Source organism: Ictidomys tridecemlineatus, chromosome 5, assembly GCF_052094955.1.
Source record: "Ictidomys tridecemlineatus isolate mIctTri1 chromosome 5, mIctTri1.hap1, whole genome shotgun sequence".
In the NCBI taxonomy this organism is placed as follows: Eukaryota; Metazoa; Chordata; class Mammalia; order Rodentia; family Sciuridae; genus Ictidomys; species Ictidomys tridecemlineatus.
In genome coordinates, this window is record NC_135481.1 from 22,765,463 (window position 1) to 22,786,535 (window position 21,073).

General features: G+C 35.3%; 1 protein-coding gene across 3 annotated transcripts; it reads left to right on the forward strand.

Moving 5' to 3' along the window:
* Positions 1-577: 577 nt before the first annotated feature.
* On the forward strand, positions 578-21,068 carry Gtf2a2 (general transcription factor IIA subunit 2). 3 transcript variants are annotated; one of them, XM_078049536.1, is made up of 5 exons: positions 578-736; positions 5,485-5,603; positions 6,313-6,417; positions 12,142-12,268; positions 20,929-21,068. In XM_078049536.1, the coding sequence occupies exons 2-5, from the start codon at positions 5,532-5,534 to the stop codon at positions 20,958-20,960; spliced, it is 336 nt and encodes a 111-aa protein (XP_077905662.1). In that variant the 5' UTR covers positions 578-736; positions 5,485-5,531; the 3' UTR covers positions 20,961-21,068. The 3 variants fall into 3 exon arrangements, with proteins under 3 accessions (XP_077905662.1, XP_005316689.1, XP_021582743.1); XM_005316632.5 differs by lacking the exon at positions 20,929-21,068 and adding an exon at positions 15,285-15,589; XM_021727068.3 differs by lacking the exons at positions 12,142-12,268; positions 20,929-21,068 and adding an exon at positions 15,285-15,589.
* Positions 21,069-21,073: the final 5 nt, after the last annotated feature.

Below are 21,073 nucleotides of genomic sequence, written 5' to 3' on the forward strand. Positions count from 1 at the left end.
CTTGTTTTTGAACTTTATCTCCTTCATCAACTCAGCCACTTAGTGGCAATTTGCTGTGCACATAACTGCTAAGCTTAATGCAATTAGGATTTGATACGCCCTGATGGACACCTAAAGGAATTTGGTATTATTACGCGGACTTGAAATTTTGGAGTATTTGACATGCATATTAGTCACAAATTTTAAATAGTGTCTCCCAAATTAAAACTCTTAATCACAAACTAAAATCTTGCCGGTTTAGATTAATTGCCGCCCTATATTGAATGGTTAAAAGACGCCCTGATATAATCTTCAGAGTTAGTCTCCAACTTAGTATTTCAAAGTCTTTAACAGTATTACACTGAACATAACCCAGACATAAAATGGAAGTGCCCTACATTTTTTAAATATCGCATCTAATAGTGGAGATTCTTCTTTAAAAATTATCTTATGAACGAATTAGTACACCTGGTGAACTGCTCAAATGGTAGATTGACCGCCGCTGCAGGGTTTGAAAGCCCAGCCCTAATCTCAGTACTCCCATCATTTCACAAAGTTTGAGCGGCGCGCTGAGCCGGGGTGGGCGGTCCCTAGCGCCCGATGTCACTTCCGGTTCCGCGAACGCTTCCGGGTCGTCGGCCCAGCTCTGCGGTTTCTGCGGCGTCTGAAGAGGTGGTCAGCGCGGTGGGCACCTCCAGCCAGGCTTCTGGCGGCGCCGCTTCTGTGCGTTCCCCAGCTGGAAGCGCCTTGCCCGCAGGTAGTGGGTGGGCTGGGTTGGGTTAGCGCGGGAAGCCTGAGCCGCGCCCTCTGTCGCCCCCACAACAGGCTACGGTTGGTTGGGTGTTCTCCAAGGGTCACTTGGAGGGTTCGTGGTTCCCGGGGCCCGGAGAGGCTCCTTACTAACTCCGCGGCTGGTGCCAGAGAAGAGGGAGAGGCGGCGGCACGCCACCCCACCTTGATGCCAGCTAAACGGACCTGGGGTAGTGGTCAGCTCAGCACCCTGTTTTTAGCCGACTGAGTTAAGTCTTAAAGCCTCCAGGTCAGCGGCGTGTGGGTTTTGCCGAACTTCGAGAAGCATTCTTTAAGAGTCTCCTTACTGTGTTTCGTCGCGTGAGGTCTGCCTTCCAACTTTCCTCTTGCGAACTGTGACAAAGGAACCAATTTTAACTGGATGGTTTAGTCAAGAAGGTCTCAAACTGATTGCTCAAATTTGAAGACTTCTAATTTTCTAAACTACAAAATGAGAAGGGAGTACTAAATTTCTGTAGCTCATACCACATTTCAAGGATTTGAACACTAGGAATTTTTAGAATCTAAGATCATTAAAACAAATAATGTAACAAATGCTTAAACACGATAATTGTTTTCTAGTTAATTCTCAGCCATAAAATGGGGTGTGACACAAATTCTGTACTCATAGTTTGTAAATTTTTATCTCCTTTTGGGACTTTTTCCCTTCACACGTTATATTTACTGAAGTTTACTTTTTTTTATTTATTGAACATATATTTTATTTGGCTCCCATAATATGTGAGATACTGTTCAAGATGCCCAGTTTACTTCAGTGAACAAAACAATCTGTGCCCTGATGAAATTTACATACCGTTGGATGCAGAAAGTGAATATGCATTGAGTAATATTAATTTAAACTTTCAGAAGGTCATGAAAATTGAGCAAGAAAGGCCTGGGGGAAGTTCTAGAATGCCTGTGGGAATTAGTCTTTTAAGTATGATGGTCAGTTTCGGCCTTATTGAGTAGGTGCTTTTTGAGAAAAGTCAAGGGGTTTGGAGAGAATTGGCCAAGTGTCTATGTGGGGAAGAGTATTCTAGGCAGAAAGAACAGCCATCAAAGATGCTTTCAGGAACATACCTGTCATGCTCAAGGAATTGAAATGAAGCTATTGTTTGGAGAGGGATGAACAAGGTGAAGATGAATAGTTGATAAAGACAGGGAGATAATAGATAACCAAATTATTGTAAGGGCCCTTGGAAGCTGTGGGAGGTCTTTAATAGAAAAGAGACATTGTGGGGCTGGGGTTGTGGATCAGTGGTAGAGCACTTGCCTAGCATGTGTGAGGCCCTGGGTTCGAGTTTATTTATTTCACATATAAATAAAATAAAGGTCCATTTACAACTAAAATAAATATATATGTAAAAAAAAAAAAGAGACATTCTAACTGGTATTTTTAAAACATCACCTACCTATGAGTTAGGAATAGAGTGCAGGGAATCAGAGATCCAAATGACTATAATAGTGGCTCAGATCAGGGTGATAATAGTGGAGATGGTAAGAAATGGTTTGATTTTTTTTTTAATGCATTTTTAAGATAAAGCTTCGTGGATTTTTGAGGATTTGGATATGGAACATTTCACAGGTTTTGTCTAAGACCATAAAAGTAAGGAGTTATGAGATGGGAAAGACAAATAGATGTGTTGAGTATGCACCTAAATCCACTTGTGAGAAGTTTTTATGCTGGTAGGTATGTTTGGGAATGATCAGAAGTGGTATTTAAAACCATAAAAACAAAAGGTATTACTAAGGAATAGGTGTAGATAGTAAGCAGAAATGGAAAGTTGTGTCTTGTCACATTAAAAATTCAAAGAGAAGAGGATCAACCAACAAACAAGAAGGGTAAACCAGTGAGTTAACATGACAATCCATAAACTGGTGTCCCAGAAGCCAAACAAAGGTCCTTTAATATCAAGGAGGGAGTAATCAGCTGTGTCAAATGCTCTAATTCTGTGAGGATTGAGGATTAGCAATGCCAGTGATAACCTTCACCATCTGTTTCATTAGAGTGCCAGAGGCAAAAGCCTACTGGCTGTGAACTGAGGAGAAAAGGAGAATAAAAGAAATGGGAGTTAGTGAGTACAGACAACTCTAAGGAGTTTTCCAGTAAAGGGGAAGTAGAGAAATAGAGTAACTGGCAGGGGAAGTAAGTTAGGTTTGTTTGGTTGGGGTTTTTTTATTTTCCCCCAAGACAGTTTATTTGCTGATAGAAATGAACATAGAAAGAATGTTGGTGGTGAGGGAAACAAAGAACAACTGAATTATTAGAACAATATTCTCAAGTGTATTAAAAGGATAGGAACTGATGCAAAAGTAAAAGGGTTGAATTTAGGTAACTAATGACAGACCAGACAGGGACACAAAGAATATAAGTGCAGATGTTGGTAGATAGGAAGATGTGGATGTAAGAGTGTCAAAATTTTCACCGCTTTAGTTTCCTTAGTAGCATGTGTGAGGCCCTTAGATAAATTTCTGATATTTGATATTAGTACTTTGGATAAATTTCTGATATTTGATATTAGTACTTTGACATGCCACCATTATTCACTCAAATACTTTTTAGTACATACTAAATACATTGTTCTAAGTGGTAAATATATAAAGTCCCTACCTTCGTGGATCATCCAGTATACTAAATGGAGACAGAATAAGTGTATGTATGTCAGCTTCAGTTATTGACATTATTACAAATAAAGCAGCATAAGAAGGAAGGTAATTCCTTGATCACAGAAGGCCTTTCTAATTAGGTAACATTGGAACACCAATCTGAATAAGTTGTAGGAGTGAACTACATAGATATCTGGGAAGAAAATTCACAACCAAAAGAACAGCCAGGGCAAAGGCCTTCAAGCAAGAACTGCTTGCCTTGTCAAAGAACAGCAGGGACCAGTATGACCAGAGCAGAGTGAGAGGGGATGAGTAGAAAAAGATAAGGGCAGGAGGGTAGTGAAGGGGGCATATCACATAGACCATGCAAACTATAGGAAGGACATGATGGTTTTTACTGCTATTGGTGGTTTTGAATAGATGAGTGATTTAATTTGCCACGTTTTAAAGTTTCAGTGTGGCTGCTATGGACTTGATGATGATGCCATAGGCGGGGAGAGAAACAAAGAGACCACATATTGGACTATTGCATTAATTTTTTTTGACAGTATTGTGACTTAGGGTGATAGCATTAAAGATGATAAAAGAGAGAAAGAAGTTGACTGTAAGGTTTTTTAATTATCTTACTGGAAGACTAGGTTTACCAATTGCTGAGATGGGCAACACTACAAACAGCCAGTTTAGAAGGATAGTATTAGGGATTTGGTTTTTGGAAAATTTAATTTGAGCCATCTACTTGACTTTTTTATTCAATTTCAAGTAGATAGTTTTATATGTGAGTTCAAGAGGAGAAATTAGCTGGAGATAGAAATGTGGGGATCATCAACAAATAGATAAATTAAAAAGCATATAGAGAACCAAGGAGTCTAGGGCAGTTAAGTAGGTGGAATAGGGAGCTGAGGAATCTGCAAAAGGAAACAAGAATTGTAGTAACCAGTGAAGTGGGTAGGAGAAATGAACTCAGAGTGGTGTGCCAAAAGTCAAAGAATGTCTCAAGAAAACATAAATATCCATTATATCAAATGCTGAAAAAATATGTGACTGAAGGCTGACTATTAGTTTTGCTGAGTTTTATCTGATAACTCCTTGAATACATATCTCCTGTCCATTTGTAAACTGCAAGTGCTGTGAGGTCAGGGATCTTACACCTGACATTTAGTAGAAATTCAGTACTTATTGAGTCTGTACTACTGCCACCCTTTTTGAGTCCCCATCCCTCATCTGTTTCTAATCTCACCTTGAGCCAACTTATCTGATCTCTCCTACCTAAAATGCTTCTGGGATTCTCACTGCCTGTACCACTTTTGCAAAGAAAGTCCTTGTGCCCTCTGTTTTAGCCTCATCTCCTCCTACTTGATGTTCGTGTTTATGCACTAATAATATGGGAAGGTTTATAGTTCACCACAAACCTTACTGTTTTATACTTCTGTGGCTTTTCTGTCATCTCATTATATGATGATTTTCCTCCTTTGTTCTGCTAAAGTCTGGCTTGAAGGGGAAATTTCTGAGTCAACTCAGTCAACAGGCAACCTCCATAGTATGCTGTGTATATCTCTATCAGGGTTCTTATTTTATACTGGATTTAACCTTTTTGTATGCCTGTTACCCTCTCTAAGAGTGTTTGTTACCCTCTCTAGGGTTTAAGATTTGAGGAGTGGGAGTATGTCTTTATTCATCTTTCTGTCCCTGGTTTCTATCACAGTACCATTCTCTTGGTAGGCACTCTATAATTATTGAATTTTAAGAAAGCAGGAAAATAAAGAGGCAGGCATGCAAAGGTGCACTGAAGAATGTCTAGATCAATAACTTGATTACAAGTAGAATGGATGGTACATGAAAAAGTCTAGATTTAGAAGGCAAAGATTTGAACGAAACCATAAAGACACATTTTAATAAATGAATATATCAATACTGTATTCAAAGGATGTAAATGTCATTTCAAAATCATAGAAAAGTAACTAGGAAAAAAACTACTTAAAATTCTAAAATTATAATTTGTAATTATGAGTTCTGTGGTTTTATATTAGAATATATGAAGTAGACTATTGAATAAGTAATTTATAATGTTACAGTATGATCTTTTTAAGTGATTTTATATTAAACTTTTAGGACATCAATGCAAACCTGAAGAAAAAGCAGTTTCTTCTTCATAAGCCATGGCATATCAGTTATACAGAAATACCACTTTGGGAAACAGTCTTCAGGAGAGCCTAGATGAGCTCATACAGGTGGGAAACAGAAAAGTCAATTCAGTTTCATTTAGAGCTGTAATAATTTTTGTCATATCCCTTATCCCAGGCAAAGAAATATGAGGTAAAACTTGGACTATTTAGCATGTCACTGACAGATGAACAACCTTAAATTCCTGTTTGTTATACTGACAGTAGAACAGAAATACAGTGATGAAATGGTGTGGTTGAACATATTTCAGAATATTTTGTTAAAAATTAAAATTGATGATTTTACTCCTTTTTTATTTAGAATAAAGGCTTATTCTCTCTGGTTTTAATTTTTTATGTAATTATCTTTTGAGATTTAAATTGGAATTTTGAATTTATATTTCAATTTTAGAAGTTTTCTTATTTAAACAACCCAACTAAAAACATATCAAATATTTCCATTGTTTAGATATTAAATGGTCTTCAGTAAGATTTAATACAGATTAAATGTGTGTGTGTGTGTGTGTGTGTGTGTGTGTGTGTGTGTCACAGTTCTATTCTGGCTTTGTAAAATTACTGCATGTTTCCTTTTCAAAATTATTTTGTCAAGATAGTTTAAAAGGCTTTGCTTCTTCATTGTCAATTATGGTAAATGAGAATAAAGGATTCAGTTCAGAAGCTCTGGATAGCCTTAATTAAATTTTAGGTGATAATTTGTATGTTATTTTGTCTTTAATGTTCTTCCCTACAAGGATTTATGACCTTTATTTTCTCTCAGTCTCAACAGATCACCCCGCAACTTGCCCTTCAAGTTCTTCTTCAGTTTGATAAGGCTATAAATTCAGCATTGGCTCAGAGGGTCAGGAACAGAGTCAATTTCAGGGTAAGGATATTTTCCTAAATCTAGAAGCCTGATCAAGGGATATTTTGAGACCCCCTACATGATAATTAATCATAAGAGGAAGAGATGACTAATCAAGTTTTAGAACTTGTTTTGTTATAACTAAATTATTTTAAATCAGCTCTATACTAAGTTTATCCACTTAATGTAAGAGAGAGTTGTCTTTAGATTTTTTACCATTGTTGCACAAGTCAGCTGGATATTTGGTACCTGCCCTGAAGAATTACTGAGATTTCAAATGCCTACAAAAATTAAATTAAAAATGAAGGTAAGTAGTGTAATAATCCCTACGATTCAGTTGTTTCTCAAACTCTGGGCTTCACCTATTTTAGGAAATTGTACAGTTATTCCTAGTAACTTTGTGTTGCCTCCCACCTACTCTTAGATGACTCGGTTTATAAAAACCTGAAATAATGGTAGATAACCATTTATTCTGGTAGCTTGGTCTCATCATTTATACTTGCAAGAGTCATGCAAAGCAGAACAAATTCTCTATTTTGTGATGATTTTATAATAAAATCCTGCCCCATTGGAAGGCATGGTAGAACAGAAATAGTCTTACCACATTAGGATATTAGTGGAGTCCTAAAATATTATAATGTATAATGTTTGGTTGTTATCCTGTTAAAGTTAACATATGTATATGCTTGTATTGTGTTACAGGACATAATGCTAATATAGAATTAGAATATATGAAAAGAATTTACGGGCTACCTTACATTTAAGAGAACCCCAAAGATTTGGGGGTATTTTGTCTTTGTTGATGATAGAAAAAAAAATTTGAGTTCCGATCCAGGCATTGTTCTAGATACTGGTAATACAGAGATAAATAAGACAGACAAGACCCATTTAACTTAAATTTTGGTAAAGAGATGAAATCTGTATTTACTTTTCATCAATTTTACATGCCTAAAAACTAACTGGAATAAAAGACATATATAAAAGCATCTATGGGTCATTTTTATGTCTTTGAGACTATAAAATATATTTAACAGTAATAATTCTGGCAAAGTTAGTTTTTGTTTATAGAACCACATGTAGAAATCTGCCTAGTTTGCCATTTGAAACCTGACCCTGTATTTCTGAGTTGATCCATGTTAATCTATAAACTTTTGTCCATGTAGAAAATATGGTAGAAAACTTATCAGAGACCGTAGGATTCACAAGGACTAAATGGTTTTTTAGCTGCATTAGAGTAGATTTCTAGTTTAGATCTCTTTAGATAAATTTACAGGTATTATGATACTTATATTCCTCTTTCATGGAATTTTGTAAATTTCTCAATTTCTAAAAGATTTAACTATTCAGTCTTTATCAGGACTTAATTTTCCTTCCTGCCTGCCTTCCTTTCCTTCTCCCGCCCCCCCACTGCTACTGTTGTAACTCAAGTTTCATCATCCTACCCTTTACCCCTGCCTCCTTCCTCAGATACAACAGAATTAATCTCTTTTTTTAAGTCCAGAATATTCGCAAATAACATTCTGTTTAGCTTGGTGTAGTATATAACAAAGAGAATAGGGATAATGTATTAGTAATATCTAATTTTCAAAAACACATTGCTTGATTACATTTAAATTTTTTTATTTATGATTTTATTGCTAGCCCAGCAAGAAGATTAGGAACCGATTAAAAGAATAATCTTATGTAGCATGTTAATTTTTTTTGTTATAAATCCTGTATGAATTCCACATAAGTGAGATCACTGTGTAGGATGTTATAGGAAAAATAACCCTTGAATGTGTAGTAAAAACATCAAAATATATGAACTTGAATTGGATTATTCATAGAGAAAATTCACATTGATCTAGTATATATAACTAGGATTTTTAAAAAGTCATTGTGTGCATGTGAGGATTGTATGACCACAGATACAGGTAGTGGTCACTTAAACATAGTACTGAGCTTCAAACAGCAATGAAGAGCTGGGGATAGGACTTGGGAGGCCTGGGTTCAATCCCTCAGCACTGGAAGAAAAAAAATAATCAGCAATTATGCAAAATTAAAAGATTTAATGGTCAAGAAAAGTAATCTTTTAACACTGACAGTTTCCTTTTCCCTGTTTTTTGATGTTTCTCTAATGATAGGTAACTTTTAAAATGTTATTTTAATTTGTGTGTATGTGTGTGTGTGTGTGTGTGTGTGTCTGCGCTTGCGCATGTTTACATATGTAAAACATACACATTTGTGTATGCGTGTCTTTGTGGTTTTTAAAATGTATTTATTAGAGATGCATTGAGGGTACAATTTGGCTGAATGACTGCTAAAATTATTTGACCAAAGCCAAATATTATTTTATAGATGTAATATTTTTAATATAAAGAATGAATTTAATATTTTAGTTTTTATACTATACTTGAGATACTAAATAGATTGATTCTCAAAAACAATGAAAAAGAAAAATATTTAAAATTCTATACAGTAAAGGTTATTTCATGTTAGGGAATCTAGTTCACCAAATTATTCTTAAAAAAATTACATTTTGTTACCTAATCTTATGGGTTTGTTTTTTGTTGTTGTGTTTTTTTGTTTTGTTTTGTTTTGGCACTGGGGATTGAACACAGGAGGTGTTTAACCACTGAGCCACATCCTCAGTATTTTTTATTTTTTATTTTGAGACAAAGTCTCACTGAGTTACTGAAGGCCCTGCTGAGTTGCTGAAGATGGCTTGAACTTGGCAATCCTCCTGCCCCAGCTTTCTGAGTTGTTGGGATTACAGGCATGCATCACCATACCTGGCTTATGTTTTAAATTTTGGGGGCTTTTGTTTGGTTTGTTTTGGTTTTATTTGGTTGGTACCAATGATTGAACTTAGGGATGATTGATTAACCACTGAACTACATCCCAAGACCCTTTTTTATTTTTTGAGTCAGGGTCTCGCTAAGTTGCTTAGAGTCACTAAGTTGCTGAGGTAGGCTTTGAACTTATGATTCTTTTGCCTCAGTCTCCTGAGCTGCTGGGATTATAGCCATGCAGCACCACTCCTGGCTGTTGAAGTTTTCTAAAACAGTTATTGGTTCAAAGGTTATCTAGTTAATATGCTAGCTTAATTGTGTTATTTTAATCTAATTATAGGAGAGCACGTAATAAAATTGTTTCACCATCAAGTTTTATAACATTTTACTTTATTAAACCAAAGGAAGTATGTGTATTTATATTACAACTAATAGAAATTTCAACATATAATTATCTAAGTTTTTCATTCTACACTACATTTAAAATTCTGTTTATATTTGAAAATGAGTATTCATATATTAATTTTAAATCCTAGTAATATACTTTGTTCAAGTTATTGACACAGCCAACTTAGATATATTTTGTCACATTTACTTTTTTTTTTTTTTTTTGTACTGGGGATCAAACCCAGGGGCTCTTTACCACTGAGCTATATCCCCAGCCCTCCCTTTTATTTTTTATTTTGAGACAGGATCTCACTAAGTTGCTTAAGGCTAACCTGGAACTCACAATGCTCCTGTCTCAACCTCCTAAGTTGCTAGGATTATAGGTATGCACTGCCATACCCATCGATGACTTTTACCTTATATTATGTCATAAATGATTTTCCATCCATTTTTTACCACCCCACTGAAACTGCTCTTGATGAGTTTTTTTTCCCTAATTTTAATAACATACTTTGTGATAACCATTGATTATTTTGTTTTGTTTTTGTTTTTTTGAAACCTATACTTCCTAGAATTTTTACTTTCTTACACTTTCTTCTATTCCCTACCCTCTTTCTTTCAGATTTCTTTGTAGTTTTCTTCCGGTTGTCACAATAATAGGTATTCCTATTATACGACCTCCAAATACTGTCCTTGAATGATCTCATCTAGTCATGTGGTCTTAGTAAAATTGATATGCTCATGCTTCTTTACTGTCTCTTGCTGCCCCTTAATGTTCCCTTGCTGAACATCAATAAGTTAGTTTCAAACTCAGTAAGTTCCAAATTTAACTTTCCTACCAAACTGGCTTTTTTTGTGAAATTGCTCAAGGCAGAAACTCGGGAATTACCATAGATTTATGTCCCTCCATCATATCCATAGTTGTTGAGTTCTGTCAGTTCTACCTTTCAAAATTTCTCCATTTCTTTTGGTCCCACCTGATACTACTATAGTAATGCTACTTTTACCTCTCTGATTCAGCTGCCTCTAAGAGGCATTGGCTTCTAGTCTTCTGGCCTCCAGCTATATTCCCCTCAACCCATTCTTGTCATGGCCAGAAAGATTTAATCATATGATTCCTCTTCAAGTCCTTCATTGACCTCAAAGCAATGAGAAAGCAAAATTGGAATCAAGCAAAGGCTTTATTTAAGTGATCTTCATGGTCTCCTTTCCCTTAGTACCTCCTAAACTATTGTTTTCTGGAATCTCCCACCTTATTCCAAGTGTCAATCTTCTTTCCATTTCCCCACCTCTCCTCAGTAGCTCTTACTCATTCAAGATTCAACTTACCCTCTACTTTGTGAGAAACTTTATCCGCCCTGTGCCTTCCATACTCTTGAGCATCTCTGCTTTGCTCCCATCATACCCAGTAACTTACTCTTTCATAGCACTGTTACACTATATATTTGTTTTAATGCTCTCCCTGCTAAACTCACTGATGGCAGGGACCAATGCTTATCATTATAATCTCAGAGCTCCAGCAGAGTGTAGTAACAGTGATTATTCAGATTTATTTAATTTCTTAACTAGTTCACTCACAGCCATCACTGTTTCATTGACCATTTTCACTTCATACATAACATATTTTAAATTGAATCCAGCTATTAAAAATAATACCTCAAAGAACATTTTTTATGTTTAATACTTTTCCTGAACTAAAGATTTTAGGAATTTGTCTTGTTTCATACTAAATTTTAATGGGTGTGTATGTCTGTATACATCAGGGTTGGGTGGGGGTGATTTTTGTTTTGTTTTGTTTATGGTACTGAGCATTGAACTCAGGGGTACTTGACTACTGAACCATATCCCCAGCCTTGTTTTGTATTTTATTTAGAGACAGTTGATTAGCTTCTGGCCTTTGCTGAGGCTTGCTTTGAACTCATGATTCTCCTGCCTTAGCCTCCCTAGCTGCTGGGATTATAGGCATGTTTGATGTCTATTGCAGCTTGACCACACTCTATAAGAAATGTTTTTTTTTTTTGTTTGTTTGTTTTTTTTTAATATTCAGGTATACCTTTACGAGACAAAAAAACTTTGTAGAGTTATCAGTTGCATAAGACAATGTTGAATTAATAGTGGCTAATACAGTGATACATATATGAGCTAAGTCACAGGATTAAAATTTATTTAGTGTCTCTAAGAAATCCTTGCTTTTGTACAAATTAGAAGAATTAATATACACAGTAAAATAGGTTTTAAAAAATGTTTACCAAAAAATTCACATGGACTTTCATAATTTAGCCACATGAGGGCAGTAGAAATATAAATTTAGATTTTCATACCACTTATTTACTTTCAGGTAATTTGCAGACCTTTTTATAGTGCCAGAAATAGTCCAATTAAAATGATTTTTAACTCTTAGCAAATTTATCTAGGTTTTCCTTTCATTTACTTGTTTTTTAGATAGATAGGTTTAAAATTAAGGAAAATCTTAAGCAGCTAAGCATTAAACATATTATGTTCTTAGTAGCTAAGTTCTCTTAAATTGCTTTGGAGAAAAATATGAAGGGAAAAAAAATGACACTTCCCTGTGTGTTTTGTTTTAAAGGGCTCTCTAAATACATACAGATTCTGCGATAATGTGTGGACTTTTGTATTGAATGATGTTGAATTCAGAGAGGTGACAGAACTTATTAAAGTGGATAAAGTGAAAATTGTAGCCTGTGATGGTAAAAGTAAGTGTTTAACTAATTGCTATTTGAAATCTTTTTTTTATGAGTCTTTAGACAATCTTCATATACTCAAAAAGTTTATAAGGGAAAACAGCAAACTAATCAACTCCCAGTTAAAAGACCTGGCTTCTGTCTCAGTTAGGTTCTGGATTCCAAATCTCAGTCCTCTTACTGATTTTAGGTGTGTGTATACATTTCACATGACACAAGACTACTTACACAGATTAAGGAAAAAGAAATTATTAAGTTTTTCTTCTTCACTTCAGTTGCAAGTTTTAAGTAATTATCAGGTTTTCAAAACCACCTTTCTCTTTAAGGATGTGTTATTTAATGTTGACAATTTGTCCTAGGGTTTCTATGTTGCTAGATACCCATACACTTTGTATTTTAGAAGTTCGTTATTTAAAGCACATTAAGAACCTTGCGGCTATAATGATAAATCCATTCCTCTTATCTGTTTGTCTATGCAAGTAAATGTTCCACTGCAGACCTATATTCTTGTTCTGATTCTTAAATATTTCAGAAGCTGTATATCTCTGCTCTCTGTTCTATGATTACATATTTCCTTTTTGCTAATTGTATTTTAAATATGTACATACTTATAATCATTTGTGTTTAAAGCACTTAGCTGCTCAATGTATATATGTCAAGATATACTACTGTCATGTATATCTAAAAAGAACAAATTTTAAAAATGAAAAAAAATTGCATAAACAAGTATGCAAATTTTTAGAAGAATAATGTTTACATAATCAAGGTAGGGTGTAGACTGACTAGTAAATTATATTGTCTTCAATGAATTCTCAGTCTATCAAGGAAAACTTTTGTCCATGAAATGGACATACATTTTATGATGTTTGTTAACATGTGCTTAATGTTAATCAAAAATAGGTTTTGGGGTTTTTTTGGTAATATTTTTTGTTATGTCAGTGCCCCCCAACAATTAATAAATCTCAACACTCAAAAAATAAAAAATAAAGCAACTAACTGTTCCTGAAATTAAATAGAAAAGACTAGCACTCTCCAAAAATGGGGGCGTTTTTATTTTTTTTATATATGTATTTGTTTTTATTTTGGTACTAGGGATATAACCCAGGAGTTTTTAACCACTGATTCACATACCCAACCCTTTTTATTTTTTTGAGACAGGGTCTTGCTCAATTGCTTAGAGCCTCACTAAGTTGCTGAGACTAGACTCAAACTTGGAATCCTCATGTCTCAGCCTCCCAAGTCACTGGTATTATAGGCATGTGCCACCACACTCAGTACAAGACAGGTAGTTGAGAAGCAAAAAACCAGAAATGTAGAAAGTAATAGCCTTATTTCTTGGGTTATGGGTTGGGATTTTCATTTTACATACTTTAGATTTCAAAAGAAGTACCTAATCACTGAAAAGAATTATAGAGAATCCACATAAGCACATCAAAGAAAAACATCAATAACATCACCTCCTTTTATAATTCATGTATGCACTATAGATACATTTGTAAATTTAACATTTTCCACACACGTTTAACTGTTCTCTTCAACCCGATATCTGATGGCTGCATAAAATTATACCTTCAGCCCTGTTTTTTAAAAATAGCCTCTGGATGTCAGGAAATCTCTGAAACTAGCAATGTTACATTGACTTGTACTGTTCAGGTTAACTAGGAATAATCATTCTAAGAACGAAGGACGTAGTTGACCTCTTAATACAGTCATTAGATAATTAACATCTTTTGTTTTGAGGAGCAGTGTTATTGTATATTTGATATTATATATTTTATTTTTTTTATTTTTCTGGTTTATTATCTTCTGGATCACAAGATAAATATGTTTCTACATTTCAGATAATGTGTATTTTTTCATATTTTACTTGACTATGGAATTTGGCAATTAATTTTGTAATCCTAGGCCTTTGTCAAAAGGAGTTGATGTACACCAGCACTGCTCAGTAGAACTAATGATGAAGATGTTCTATGTCTCCATTTTCTAATAGCCCCGCTTGGCTGTTGAGCATTTAAAATGTAATTGGCACAAATAAGCAGCTTCATATTTTAATTTTATTAGCTAACTTGAGTTAATTTACATGTAAATAGTCATATATAGCTAGCCAGTGGCTATCCTATTGAACAACATGAAGGTAGACTTATAGAGTAACAACATAGTAAGTAATACCATAGCTTAGAACCAAAAAAGTAAAAAAGGCATCTGAGAAGAATTAATATCAAAGAATCCATGTATATAGGTATGTGTTTTGTTCACAGGCATTTCTGTCTGGTGGTCCTAAGAATGTGTTAGTCTTGCTTAAAAATGCAAGATTATTTGTTTCTCCAAACTTCAATGGATAAAAAGTAGCAAATCGCCCTCATTTTATCACAGTGACTTCTGAGGAGCTTCCCTCACAGCAAAGTGTAGTAATTATCTTCAACAACAATAAAAAAGAGAGCACTTATGAGAAGCTTAGATTGTATTCCCTTTGCTGTATATCAGCAGAAAAGAAATATTTTTTTTTACCCAAATTAAAATATAGTTTGGCATTTACAGGTAACTCTGTACATTTAAATAATTAAGAAAATGCTGTTCTTCAGTAATGCCAGATAAATAAGGTGCTACTATAAAGTAAGTCCATTTTATTCTTAAAGTTAGCTTTCTGAAATAAAGTTGAGTTTCTAATACAGAAACAGAGGAAAAAAAAATAGCTAGTTTTTGATCTGCTGCTCACTGGGAAGACAGAGGACCTGAAAAACATGTGGTTATGTAACAGCTATGTGAACCAAATATAGTACAGCTTGCCTTTCTCTCTAGCATAAACATGGAGAGCAAAGTGTTGTCTTTTTCTCTGTCTTAAAAGAAAATTGTTGACATTTTCAAGGCACTTCCGTTGTCAGCTTCCCTCTTCAGCTTAGCCTCCTTCTCTTTGCCCCCAAAGTACCACCACCATTAGTTCTCTTTTTTTTTTAAATCAGTATTCTTAAAATATTTAGATTTAAAAGTAAGTTCTTTCTTGAATTTACTCTTTCTCTCTGTTTCCTAGATACTGGCTCCAATACTACAGAATGAATAGAAAAAAAAATGACTTTTTCAGGCCATCTTCTGTTATTATTCATCACTTTTTGAAGAGAAGCAAAGAAGAGACTTTTTTTAATTTATTCTAGCATTGCATAAATGACTACACTGTACTGTACTATCAGAGAATTCCAGCAAAAAGAAGCTTATAACTATATTCTCTTACATTACCTTTATTATACAGCATGAAGAAACGTACCTTTTTTTTAATGACAAATCAAAAATTGTTGCCTTCTTAAGAACATTCTTTAATAAACTCATTTTAAAACTCAATGTGAATAATTAGTGGTGGAGCTGTTTCAAATAGACATTGTGAAGTTATTAGACAAACATTTTTAAAAAGCACCATATTCCTTACAAATAACTTAGAAAATATAGTCATTTCAATAAAGTCATATTAGTTTTGCAGTTGTAACTTTATCTGATGCATCAGCGGGGCAAAACTAAAATCTGAATGGAATTTTACTAAGAAAATCCCCTTTTTTTTTTGTCTTTTCCTTTTGGTACTTGGGATTGAATCCAGGGGTATCTACCACTGATAGCTTTTCTTTTTTAGTTTGAGACAGGGTCTCACTAAGTTGCTCAATGCCTCACCAAGTTGCTGAGTTGGCCTCAAATCTGAGTTTCTCCTTTCTCATCCACCTGAGTTGCAGGGATTACAGATGTGCATCATGGCACCCAGCCGAAACTTCCTTTTTTTTCTTTTTTCTTTTTTTTAAAATATTTTTTAGTTGTACATGGACACAATACCTTTATTTTGTTTATTTTTATGTGGTACTGAGGATCGAACCCAGTACCTCACCCATGGAAGGCAAGCACTCTACTACTAAAGCCACGTCCCCAGCCTGAAACTTCCCTTTTTTAAAAGTATAAAACTAATCATTGATGAGAGAAACTTAAATACAATTAGATTTGGAAAAGTTAAATGATCTCAAAAACCTATTCCAAACAACATAAATTAGTTTCTAAATTATTTCTTGGAACTGGCCAAATTGATCAAGTTTCATACATTTTTAAATGAACTACATCTGACCAACTATTAGACTTCAAATAAAAAGTCCTACTAAAATGTGTGGCATTTTTTTTTTTTTATATATCTTTGTTTATGTGAAGGAACGAAGTTTCCCTTGTTAGTCAAAGTAGGAAAATACAATGAAGAATGAGGTATTTATTTCTTAAAAAATCAGGCTCCAGGTAATTGAGTGACTAGAATTTAGCAGCTGACTATAGATGAATCGAGACCAATTATTTTAAATTTTAAAAGAGTTGGCTCTCTATTATTTTGTAAGAATAGGATTTTGATGTTCTCTATTCTGTGGTTGACCCCATTTCATCTGTAATTAAACATTTGTTTAACCAACTGCAAAGGAATGAAAAGTCACCTTTTGAGAAGAGTTGGTAGTAATATTTGGCAAAATAGTTTCTTTTACCTATTTAAATGTTAAACAGTTCTTTATTCTACACATAGTTCCCTTTTTTCAGATGGGGGGAAAAGTAGGTTATTTATAATGTCATTCTTAAATACCCAAAGCTAACATTTGGCTGCACAGAAATGGGACTTCTTTATAAAATAATAGCCAGCATTACTGTTCTATAAGAGACTAAGTGCTATATGTATTTCATATATTCTTCTGAGTAGTCTTGACTATTACTTTGGAAAAAAGTTTGTTCCATTTTTACAGATAAAGAATAAAGTTATCCTCTCATGACCCCAGTGATGTGGAAGACAGGAGGATCATTCAAGGCCAGCCTCAGCAATTTAGCAAGACCCTATTGCCAAAAAAAAGGAATGGGCATGTAGCTCCTTGATAAGTGCCCTGTGTTCAGTCCTCAGTACCAAAACCAAAAGACAGGTAAAAGACACTTTTAATTACAGAAACAAAGATAATGGATCTTACAGACTTGTTAAAAATTACACAGCCCGGGACAATAACACCATCTTTAATAAGAGTTTTTACCTCCACCTCACTCCCATTACGATAGCTACTATCAAAAAAGAAGAAAAGTAAAAATGCTGGTGAGAATGTAGAGCAGTAGAACTCTTGTTCACTATTTCAGGTGATGTAAAATGCAACTTCCACCACAGAAGGGGCACCTTGGGTGCTGGTGCTGTTCTCTAGGGGACTGGTTACGCTGCTGTGTTCATAAAACATTGTGCCATACGTTTGGGATTTTGTACTTTTTTACATGTATATTTATATCAGATAACATGTTAATTGAAAAAGGTGGGCATAGTGGCATGCACACACCTGTAATCCCAGGGACAGGGACTGGGATGTGGGGGCTGAGGCAGGTAGATCACAAGTTCAAAGTCAATCTCAGCAACTTGTTCAAAATCAAAGCAACTTAGGCTCTATCTCAAAAAGTAGTGGGATGTGGCTCAATTCAAACCCTAGTACCAAAAAAGTTCCTTTAGTAAAAAAGCAAAAGAACTAAATTTCACTGCCACATCCACACCACCACATACAACTGATCTCATTCACTCTGCTTTCCATCCTATTAATGTGGGCCAACTCTGTGCTTCCATCGAAGAAAAGGCTTTCTTCCTGTGCATTGATCATCCCTGTCTTCTTTATAAAGGTGTTAACATGGCAAGCCTCTCATCTCATCCCCCATCTTTTCCTCCAACTATATCTTTCCCATCAACATACAGACATGTTACCGCTTTTCTAATTGTCAAGACAACTTTTGTCTTAACCTTCTGTTATGGTACTTTTTTTTTTTCTCTTTTTCTTCCCTGAAAGTAATACTCCTCAAATGATTTATCTGTACTCACTGAATCCAGTTTTATTCCAACATTCTCTTTGACTCACCTCCAATCAGGTGATGTTATCAAGGTCACCTCCACATTGTTCAAAATAATAATCGTTTCATCCTTACCTTAAGTGATTCCCAGCATGTTCTGTTTTTAGTCATCACTCCCTTTTCTCTGAAATGCTGTCTCCTCTTAACCCAGAATGCCACCCTCAATAGATTTCCATATAACACACTAGCTGGTCCTTTTCAACTTTCTTTTGTTGGTTTCTCATCTCTCTGACCTCTGCATTTTGGAAAGTGCCAGAATTCATCTGAGGGCCTCTTCTATGTTGACTCCTTTGTGGCTCAGCTATGGTTTGGATACAGTTTGAGTGTGTCCTCTAAGTGTTCGCATGTTGGAAGCTTGATCCCTATTGCGGTGGGTGGTAGAATCTTTAAGAAGTGGAGCATAATGGGAGGTCACTGGGCACTCCCCCCAGAATTAATGTGGTTCTTGTGACACCCTCTGTTAGTTCCTACTAGAGGGTTGTTTTAAAAGTATAAGATTAGGCCCTCCCCTCTCTGGCCTTCCTGTCTTACTGTGTGACCTCTCATTCTCACTTGTGTTCCCAGCATGATGCCATCCACGATGATGTGATATAGCCAAGGGGACCCTCATCAGAGGCTGCATTTATGGGGCCATCTAATTTTGTTCTTTATAACTCTAAAACTGTGAGCTAAATTAACCCCTTTATAAAGTATCCAGTCTCAGATATTTTATTATAGCAATAGAGAATGGACTAATACAGGCACTCATCCAGTTTCATGACTTCATGTGATCTGTAAGCTGATAAATATCACATAAGCACTACAAACCAGACTTTCCTGAATTGATATTCCTCTATACATCTCTACTTGAATGTCTGATGGACATCTCCAATTTCACATGTTCAAAATCAAAATCCTTATCTTCCCCTAAAAAGCTACTCTTTCTTCACAAAATTCTCGTCTTAGTTAATGGCAACTTGAAACAAGACAAAACCCTTTGAGTTATTTTTGACTCCTCCATCTCTCATAAACAAACTCAATCTGCCAGCAAATCCTCAAACTAAATCTTCAAAAATATTTTCAAAATCTGACCGCTTCCATAATTTCTGCTACTACTTTGGTCTAGGACACTTGTATAATTCCTGTATTATGGCCACAAACTCCAGATTGTCTCCTTGCTTCCACTCTTCACTCCCAACCAGATTATTAGTGCAGCAGCTAGTCAGTCATCCCCTTAAAATGTTAATTAGATCCTCTGATCAAAACCCTCCATTGGGTCCTGTTTCACTTGGAGAAGATAAAAAGTCCACATGATTTACAGAGGCCTTCACAGTGTCCCTCCACTGTATCACCCTCTTAACTCTTCCTTCACTCTGTTCCATTTACATTAGCTTTCTTGCTGTTCCTGAAACATGGCAGGTCTGTTCCTGCTTTAGGGCCTTATAAATCTTTCCTCTTGGCCAAGAGTGCTCTTCCCTCCTTTATCCTCACGGATCATTCCTTTCATCTCTTTCAGAACTTTGCTCGAATGTCACTTTTTTATTGAGGTCCCCTTTAACCACCTTATTTAAAATTTTAAGCATCCTTTCTCCCCACCTCAACTTCCCAAAGTCCCTAACACTTCTTTAATTTCTCTCTACACTTCTCTTCTAATAATTATTTATACTCGGTTTACTGCTCATATGTGAATAACATGAGTGTGGGAATTTTCATGTTTTGTTGACTGCTGTATCCCCTGTGTCAAAAACTAGGTGTGGTATATAGTAAGAGTTCAATTCATATCTGTGGAAAGAATGTATGAATAAATTATTTCATTGCTTGTCAGTACACTAAGCTTCATAAAGGCAAAACCCGTATCTTATTCATCTTCATGGTAAATGACTGCCTAAATGGAAGAATAAGAATAGATCTTTGGGTCAATTAAGATAAGTGGGCAAGGTGTTTATTATTCTCTCCATTTTTAATCAAAATGGTTTGACTTCTCCAACTATGTCTTGTGGCCCAAAGTTATCAACTGTCTTTTCTTCCTGTTAAAAATTTTTTACTTCACAAAGAGAGCAAAGATTACAATGATCAGTGTGTGCAACAAAAATAAGAGTTATTAAAAGAAGACTTTAGTTATTAAAACTAGATGTGGTGGCACACACTTGTAACCCCAGTAACTTAGAGGCTGAGGCAGGAGAATTCTACATTTCAGTCCAGCCTAGGCTACTTAGCAAGACCCTGTCTCAAAATAAAAAAGGACTGGGGATGTGGCAAAGTGTTAAAATGCCGCCTGGGTTTAATCCCCAGTCTCTAGTACCAACAAAAAAAAAAAGGAAAGGAAGAAAGGTATAAATCAATTTAAACCTTTAACGATGATACAAACCCACTTGCTCAATTCATTACAATATTTGTCCTTTCAGAGAAAGATTGAAAGAAGCAGGTATGATTCCACAGGAAGGAAAAAAAATCAACATATGTGCTGGTTTAACTGTAGGAATTCCAAAATACACTAAGCAAACAGAGAAATGTAAGTCTTATGATATGAAGAACTTATATTATTAAATGAAGAGCACTTTCTATTCACCTGAATATATTTTTAGAGAAAATTTCAGTGCTTGGAAAATTGCTGCAACTCCCTGTATCCTGCGTACCCCCTCCCCGCCCCACCACACACACACACACAATCCAAATGACAAGTTCACATGTTGATTTTTTAAATTTATTTATATGAGGAATTATAACATTTCACATGAAAGTTTTAAGTTGACTATGTGGCCAAAGACCTGAGTTCTTTTTCTCAGAATAAGTGTACTTAAGGATGCTTTTCTGTCCACTTCCCACAGTGGTACTTCCATCCACCTCAGAGGAGAGCTGAGGAACATCATACACGTCAGTAGTTACCACTGCTGGCAACAGACCTCACAGGGCACAAACACTGCACTTGTAACTATCCTTCAGCATCTCCACAGTGGGACTGGGAACAGGTAA